A 9281-nucleotide genomic window follows, 5' to 3' on the forward strand; every position below is an offset into this window, starting at 1 on the left:
AAAAATAAACGAATGATCAGATAAATGGTGGTCAGCAATCGTACCTGAATCAAGAATAATTTCATCCTTATTTGTCAATATAAGATCTATGAGAGTCTCTGAATCGCCTATCATCCGTGTCGGTTCAGAAATCAATTGCTGTAGCGCAAAAGACTTCATAAGTTCTGTAAGAGACTGGAACGCTGTGGTAGTGACGTTGTTTAAGTTAATATTAAAATCTCCCAGGCACACAACACCATCGCTACTCGGTAGAACTTCCATTAGTGCATTTTCGAGGGATTCTAAAAATGGATTTACGTCATATCCATGAGGCCTATAGATAACGGCAATTGTCAACTTAAATTTATTTATCTTAATACTTATCCATAATTGCTCGATGTCACGTGATACCGACGAAAATGCCCATTTGTCAACGTGATATGAATTTTTAATATATAATCGTACACCGCCTCCCCTTCCCCTATCAATTCTGATGAAATTGTAACCATTGATCGCCACATTATCTGTCGGGGTTTTTTCAGTCAACCAAGTTTCCGAGATCGCAAAGACATCACAATCAGCAGCTTCTAAGAAATGGACAAAACCTGGAAAATTTGAAATTAATGAACGAACATTTAAATGACCAACCTTAAACGCTTTCATTTTACTAACCATAAGAACTAGCTTTTCTTAATAATACAATAATACAGACAGAAACAAAATAAACAAGTTTCTTTAACAAAACAAAGTGAAATAAAAAAAAAGAAAGAAACGCCATACGCAATACGCATCATCCATCCTGGCCATTAAGAACTTTAAACACAAAATAATCGCACTTTACAGATAAAATAAAATTCAAAACTCCAACATTGCTTTTGCTTCCCACCTAACTCAATGCAATTTTACAGATTAGAGGTAGCCGGAGGTAGCTTAATTCTTTATAAAGTTTTTCATTGCAAGTCCAAGTTCCTGTAAATCGCGCACAATTCGTTTCTTGCCATCCGGTAGGAGAACCCATACGTTACCATCTCTCGTCCAGGTAGATTTGTTTCCAACCCCCTTTTTTGCCTCCTGATACAGTTCAGAACGAGTTTTGGTGAGTGATTCGGTGATTAAATAACGAGACCCCTTTAGTTTCTTTTTGTTGATCCACACTATGTTTCTTTGGATGTATGAAATAAATTTCACTATCACTGGCCTCGGTTTGTTGTTTGAGGTATTCATCCGGCCTAATCTGTGACAGTTATCAAAATCGCTAACGTAGAGGTTATCAAGCCCTAGCTGGTCCTTAAAAAAACCAAGAGCAATGTTGCATATCTCCTCATCCTTCTTTTCTTCTATGCCGTGAATAATTAGACAGTTTTTTCTTGAGTAGGTTTCTTGTGCATCTAATCGACGCTCCATATCTAGCAGATCATCCTTCAACGCTGTTATACACTGGCAGATATCATTTTGAAATTTTTTGAAATCTGCCATCAATCTTTCCAATGCCGATGTCTTTTGGGGCTGTTGGGACTGGGAATAATTACTCACAACACCTCCTAAGCGACCTTCGTACTCCATCATGGTGCTTTTAAACGTATCCTCCAAGGATTGCAACTTGTTTTTTAACGAACTCATTATGCCGGATTGCTTAATTAGTTCCGTCGAAAAAGGTTTTTAATTATTTATATTAAACTTTAAAGCATGCACGAAACATTCCAAAATAGCGCAGTTTATCAACAGATTGAAATGAATACGACCGGTCCGCTTGATAGGTAATTTGTATTCGCACAGCACTTTAGTAAATCGCTTTTTAATGTAACTTCTGCACTAGCTACTTCACTGCAAATATCCGAGATAGGAAACTGTCTTATTTCACACTATGGCAAGATTTATTAAGTAACTTTAGCGATTAACTACATAATACGAAAATAACGCGGCCACACAAATGCATGCGTACTACTCGCTCACGGTCATATTTTATATGATATATGATATTTGATATATGATATATGATATATGATATATGATATGTGATATCTGATATATGATGGTTAAATAGTGAAAAATCTTAAATACATAATTAAAAATATATTATGTTAGTAAATAAAAAATTTCTCCCATTCCAATCCCTCGCGGCAATGTTCCCAAAACACTTGCTGCATTGCCGCGTTGTATCGCCAAGTTTATTTGTTGTTGGAGATATGTTTTGGCTTGACGAACTCCAGTTTTTGTTTGTAGCAAGGAATCTATTTCGTGCCACAATGTTTTGCCTTCTTCGCTCAAGGTTCCCATGGTTTCAATGGCGAAAGCAACAAATTCATATGTTTCTTTAATATCTTTGTATTTCTTCAAAGAAACTGCAGAAGCGGCGGCAGAACCTGCGATCAAACAGCTGTTCTGAAGGTGAGAAGAAGCAATAGTGAAATATAATACATGATATATGATATATGATATATGATATATGATATATGATATATGATATATGATATATGATATATGATATATGATATATGATATATGATATATGCTATGCGTGATGTGATATGTGACGTGCGACATATGACGTATGATATATGACATATATGATAATTCATAACTACTGTATACTCACGTAAAAATACAGATCTCAAAACAACAACATGACTTTCTTTTAAAAAAAGTCAACTATAACGAATTCGCGAGTTCACACATATTACTTCAACAGCCCTAAATGATAACATTCAATGCGACACGATTTATATAGACTTTTCTAAGGCCTTCGATAGCGTAAATCATGATGTGTTACTTAGAAAGTTATGTAGGTTTGGGTTCTCTGATGCCTTGCGTCCTACCTTCTACATCCCAAACAATTTGTTAACTTCAAATCGTGTACATACAGTGTATTCAATGCACCCTCAGGAGTACCGTAAGGGTCAAATTTAAAACCGTTGTTACTATGTATTGTTAATTAATGGTTTGGTTGATGCCGTAAATCATGTGAATGTTTTAAATAAATGTTTTGTTGTTTGAAGATATTTAAAATTAATATTTGAAATTAGAAACGTGTGATATTATCAAAAATAGCAGAAAGTCCTTGATTCTGGAGTTCAGTGGAGAAGCGATAATGATATATGATATATGAGATATGATATATGAGACATGATATATTTATTTATTTTTATTTATTTTGCCTTTATTTTTGAGTGGGCGGGGTTTCAGCCAAGGCTGCTCTACCAACCCAACCCACTATACATTTACAAATATCCATGCCCGAACCCGGATTCGAACCAGGGACCCTAGCACCACAGTCCAGCTTCAACTGAACTGCGCCACACGGGCCGGCATATGAGATATGATATATGATATGTGATATGTGATATATGATATATTATATACGATATATGGTACATGATGCATGAGGCATGATGCATGATACATGATGTATGATATACGATCTTTGATCTATGATGTCTACCAAAAGCAGTAAGTCAGCCACAAGTAACAATCTATCGACTATCTCTAACCCTTTTACCAAATTAACGTACTACACTTGACTTGTATAATTGTACATGACAGATGGATCACCATTTTATTTGTTTATTAATTTACTTACTTATTTATTTATTTGTAAGTATCAAAGTTTGATGAATTACAAGGGCAGTTCTTATACCGAGCGATTTCGAATAGCATTTCACGATTGCTTTTGCTTTTTCTTGATATCGTTTGACAGCCAAAACAAGGCGAGAAACAAGACAAAACAAGATTAAGATGAAACAAAAGCAAGATTTATGCTTTTATATGTACCGGGAAAAGGATAAGATGAGGCTTCAGATATTTCGTGTTTATTTATAAAAAGTGGCAAGAAAAAAGTGACTTATGTTTTTCGTGTCATATACAATCACTGCAACGGAGCGGGACAAATCAAGAATATGCAAGTCTTCCCATGACAAGAAATAAAGCAGCAAGTAATTTACAATAATACTTCTTGCAGTATTGGCAACACTATTGGTCTTCTAATATAAAAACAGTCACATCAATCATCGCAGGTAGTCGCCCACTGCAAAACTGGTCGCCTGTGAGGTGTACACAAATTATGCTATTATATTTTCATCGCTCTAGCCCATGTGAAGAAAAAGGCGTGATTGAAATGACTGTTTTTATACTAGAAGAGCAATAGACAAGAAATCCTCGAACAAGACAAGAAGTTTTACTTTGAGATACACTCATTTGAATGATGTCGATATATGGGATACATCTCCATACCCAAAAAAGCACTATTTTCCTTGAGCCTATGATTTTATTGTGTGCAAATGAACCTTCAACCTTGACAATGAGAACATATATGTTCTCGGGTCACATTTTTTTGCGATTTTCATTTCAGAAACTCGAGTTATTGCTTCTCGAATATGTTTTACGACCTCCCGATACAAATTTAATATTAAATAGGTCCATATTAACGGATACTCTCCTTTTAGACGCCATATTATTTATTAAAGGGAAATGCAGTGCATTCCGCCCCAGTGACTTATTGATTTACCTGAATGTGCGCTTCAGAAAACTGATTTTAAATTAAACACAAAACCCGTCTACCGCATCTAATTGTAATTTATATTTAACATCAGTTCAATGCAAAGTTGTAGAGTTGTTTGTCCAATGCAAAAGCTTGGTTAAACTTGCATCAATTTCGTATCTGCGTTACCCTTCGTTCGTAAATTTTCCTTAATTAGGCAATCTATATTTCGGTCGTTGTTTGCTTACAATTTTGGTGCTTCGGGGCATAAAAATGAGAAACTGAAAATATTGGATTTCCATTAGATAATCGCCTACGGCGTTTATTAATTTTCGTGGGTCGTTTCGCTCGCGCAGAGTGCGACCTTTACACTGCCACCCAAAGGTCACGTTTCCATAATTATAATTTTCTTAACGCCTCCGTAATGGTTTATTAATTATTTGTACGTTCCGCTGCGACGAATGGAGCTTTTGTCTGTTTTTGTAAGAAGTTGATTGAATTTAAAACCGGCCATGCATTTTACGTTTACCTATTGCAGGTAGATGCAGGTCAGCCCTCTAATTAAATGTTATTTCATGAAACACCTATCTTAATTAATAATCTGACATGCCATTTTAATTTTCCGCCCACATCCGAATGGGACAATTAAAAATAAAATAAGAAATTAATTAAAGCACTTACCCCCTTTCTCGGCGTTGGTGATCGTGACCCAAAAGTCGATCGTCTTTTCGGGTCCCAACTCCTCATAGTCCCACTTCTTTTTCACGCGCACGGACCCATTCGGTTCAACCGTAACCCATGTGTTCTCGTCTCGAATTTTAAAAGTCTCCCTATCCGTCTCCTTTTCAAGCTGAAAGACATTACGTCCTTCCGTATCACCGTCAGATTCGGTAAATTCGATCCTCTTGGTCGGCCTCACAGCCCTAGTCACGCGCCTTTTCCCGCGGTGCAATTCGCGCTCCTCCAATTGTTGTAAATCTAAATCGAGCTCCACTTTGGCTGGAAGGGGCGGTTTGTAATGGAATAATACTTGAGCCGGTCTCGGGGATATACGACTCGGAATGCGTAAATCGTGAGCCTCTACAACTAATTCGACCTCCACCTCTTCGAGGGGTTCTTCGGTCAATAAAAGATCCCCGGTTTGAGGAACTATAACAAGTAAATTGCTAGGAGTTACAAGGCGATACGCTACTTTATCTCCATCGGCGTCGGATGCCTCCACTTTGCCAATTGAAGCGAAGCGTTTCCAATTCGTTGTAATGTTGTCTCCATCTAGAGAATCATCCCCTACGACGTATCTGTACACTTTCTGACTGAAAACCGGACTGTTATCGTTCTCGTCGTCAATTTCGATTACGATATTCGTCACTGCCTTATCTATTCCCCTTGAGTCAACCGCTTGCATCGTCAATACGTACCTATCTCTCTCCTCTCTATCTAAGGGCTGTGAGGATACAATATAAACGCCAGTGCTACCATTGTTTACGGTTACATTGGAAAACACATTCAAAGTTTGACCGTGTTGCAATTGAAACGCTTGATCTAAATTTCCTCCTATTATACTATAAGTAACCGGCAGAGAACTAAGACCTCTAGCTGCCGCCAGCATAGGAACGCCCGTAACACGAGTTCCTGCGGGAGAATTCTCCATCATGTGTCCGGACCCTTCGAAATTATCCGTGTTAAAACTTAACATATTCCGCCGGTCCAGGACATATAATTGCAGCATGTGAGTGTTCGTTTTGTTCGGCGTTTCTTCGAGCACCATCAAATTTATTGGTCGATTTACTAACGGACTTAAATCGGACGTCGTCATAACCGATCCGTCCTCTAACATTGTAAAAAACTGTGAAAATCCTGAGTCCAATAATTTATAATTCATACCGCTATACGAGTCGAACTTTTTTATACTATAACCTGGATGAGTATCGTGAGGTATAATTGACACCGTTTTAGCGGTGATCCCCAGCGACCCTAGTAAAATTACCACCGCTACGGTAATTGAACCCATTGTTCGTAGTGTTTTCACCGCCACATTAGAATTTTATCTGGAACAAAATAAAAGGCATTATTTTCACAGGCAAATTCAAATAGGTTATTAACTAGACGCAATGTTTACTTTTAAAATATCCTACTGACAAGACCAATGTTTGTTTTCAGTCAAAGTGAAAACTCAAAACATACCGCTAATCAAACATTTACAAGAGGATGTTTAACTACATAGAGCTCTCGAAATTGCTGTTCGCGCGAATTTATGTGTGTACGGTCTCTGTGGCGTCCGATAGACGAATCGTAAATTACACTCTAGCCGCATTGGAGTTTATTTACTATTTCAGTAGGAAATGCAGTAGCGTCTACGTTTACTGGTACAATCACCCCTAGAGTTGACGCATAGTAGATACTCTTTCTACCCCCCTTCCCTTGAAATTCCGTCGCAATTGACTCGAAATTAGGGCGAATCTTAGGTTTTCGATCATAAACCATTGTTACTGAAGTCTCTACGGAAACTTAACGGCACATTTTCTAAAAGATTAGGATCGTATAGTTTTATACATGCGAATAAAAATTTTGTATCAAAACAGTACGCATTAAAGTTTAAGTGCAAACGCAGGGAATTTAGACATTTTATGGGGAAAAGATTCAGATTTGTTTTCGAAATGAGAAGAAAAACTGACCAAACATACCACAATGACCAAAATCTTGTCGAGCGTTAAGGCAGGTCCATTTGTCACCAATATTAATCATCATCACGAAAAATGTTTTCTGCGGGTAGCTCAAACATGAAAGGAAATGGCGTTTTTTACACCAACATCGTAGGAGGACTATGCGAGCAACATAAAATGTAACGAAAAGCTTCTTTGGCAGTAATCTCCTTTACGTAGTTAGACGTAGAGGGTAATTTGGCTCTATAGTGCCGTACAATCAGTGAGTTTGTTAATTTACAAAATATTTACCCGTCGTTCGTTGCTGCGATCTTGTAAGAAATGAAGTTCAAGGAAACTAGTTATAACAAAATTCAATGTACATTGTATCATTTTCATTGGGCGTCGTTTTAATTCTATTTTGAGCGCATTTTCCAACTCTTGTTGGAAGGCGCTATTATGACCACTTTCTCAGGCCGACCGTCCGAGGCCTACAGTTTTCAATATATTTAGTTCGTTCTTTTTTGATAGCTCTGGCGCCTCAACCATGGATAATTTTTGTGTAATTTATGGAGATATTTTTTTGAAATTTTAACCAAACATTCTTCTAGTAAAGATGTAGACATCCGCAAGGCTGCAATGCTAAGTTTCTTATTTATCACTTTTCTTAACGGTTCTTTTAACTCACAGCCAATTGAAAATTAAAAGCATTACAATAGTAATTTTTTATTATACCTGAATCACAATCTCCATTTTAAACACTCAAATGCGTGCGAAAAAGGGCCTTTAAAACACACCTGCTTTAAAGTTGCTAAGTAACGATACTTCAAGTATGACTTTTGAAACTGTCATCTGGATGAAATAAAAAATCCTCTTAGGTCGCTTTCTGTAAATGCAGAACATTTCTTTGGCTTTTGTACCTATCCTTTCGTTGAAGCTTTCACAAACGCGCGTAATTTAGGGTATGCTTCCAAATCTGTTCCACTTTTTAATCGCAGCATTGCTTTAAAGTTTTGAATGAATGCACCAAAATATAGAAGATTTTAAATACCTTTGACATTTCCTTCATATATGCCAGCATTATGGATGCATTTAAGACTGTATTCGTAAGTAACTTCCTATTCATCCATGGAAACAACTTTTCATATTATTCTTTATAATAGGCTTTACTGGAGTTGGATTTTACACCTACCAACGTTTGTTTAGATTTTACAACAATCGATTTAATGGACGGTGTATTATCTTTTTCAACGGAAATCGTTTAATTCACAAAGACGATGATTTTTATAAGCAAACGCTAAGTGACATTTCCATGGCAATCGTGACATTACGAACACCCAGCCCACTTAATTAGACATGTATTCGAGTATAACGTCAATATGACTTCATTGTATTTCCTATTTTTAAATTATACTGCAGGTATAATAAAAAAATACTATAAGATACACGTGTATAATTGGTCTTTAAAGCACTTGCAACGTTAAAGGCACTCCGCTTTGCGTCGTGCCCTTAAACTCGTTGCGCGTGCTTTAAAGACTTGATTATACACTTGTATCTTAATATACTATTAAGTGATGTAATTACAAGCTACAATTGAAAATTTTGCCAAATTGCGTATAATAGCCGTTCTTACTAATAGATATACGTAATCATGTGTGTGATCGTTTCGTTTGAATATGTATTTCAGTATTTGTTTCTCCTTTTAAAAAGTTGTGTAGATGCGTATTTTTTTTCGTTTTAATTTTATCGCTTTTGTAAATAAACCTGATCGAATTTTGCGTGATTTATAAAAACTTTTATCTGGTCTGCGATAAGAAATTTTACTGTTATTCGAAATTGAATGAATGCACATTTGCGTCTGATAAGATCTTGCAGGTGATTTACGAATATGTGTGCGTTTCTCGGCGTAAGTGGGGACGCTACGCTGAACGCATTCTGTCGAAGCTGGGATTGGCGATTTATGTGAAAATTCATAAAGAAGGAGATTATGTTATGGTGGAAGTGGTGGATGCTTTAAATACGGAAAGATAACGAACGACGAGACTTTTTGGTGATGAAACATGTCGTGTACGACAACTTTTGTAAATAACTTTTTTCACTACTAGCGTCTGATGACATGATTATTAACCTTTTTTCCACTTGTAAAGTAGCCTTTCTCGGCATTTGTTCAAAGTGGTTAATAATGT

At 36.7% G+C, this 9281-nt stretch overlaps 1 protein-coding gene across 1 annotated transcript; it reads right to left on the minus strand.

Annotated features, from left to right (window-relative positions):
- Positions 1–5117: 5117 nt before the first annotated feature.
- LOC116170168 (neural-cadherin-like) lies at positions 5118–6505 on the minus strand. Its single transcript, XM_031486388.1, has one exon. It carries the CDS (start codon positions 6462–6464, stop codon positions 5118–5120), a length of 1347 nt encoding a protein of 448 aa, XP_031342248.1. The 5' UTR covers positions 6465–6505.
- Between the last annotated feature and the right edge of the window lie 2776 nt (positions 6506–9281).

The sequence above is a fragment of the Photinus pyralis genome, unplaced genomic scaffold (genome assembly GCF_008802855.1).
Source record: "Photinus pyralis isolate 1611_PpyrPB1 unplaced genomic scaffold, Ppyr1.3 Ppyr1.4_LG5, whole genome shotgun sequence".
Taxonomy (NCBI): Eukaryota; Metazoa; Arthropoda; class Insecta; order Coleoptera; family Lampyridae; genus Photinus; species Photinus pyralis.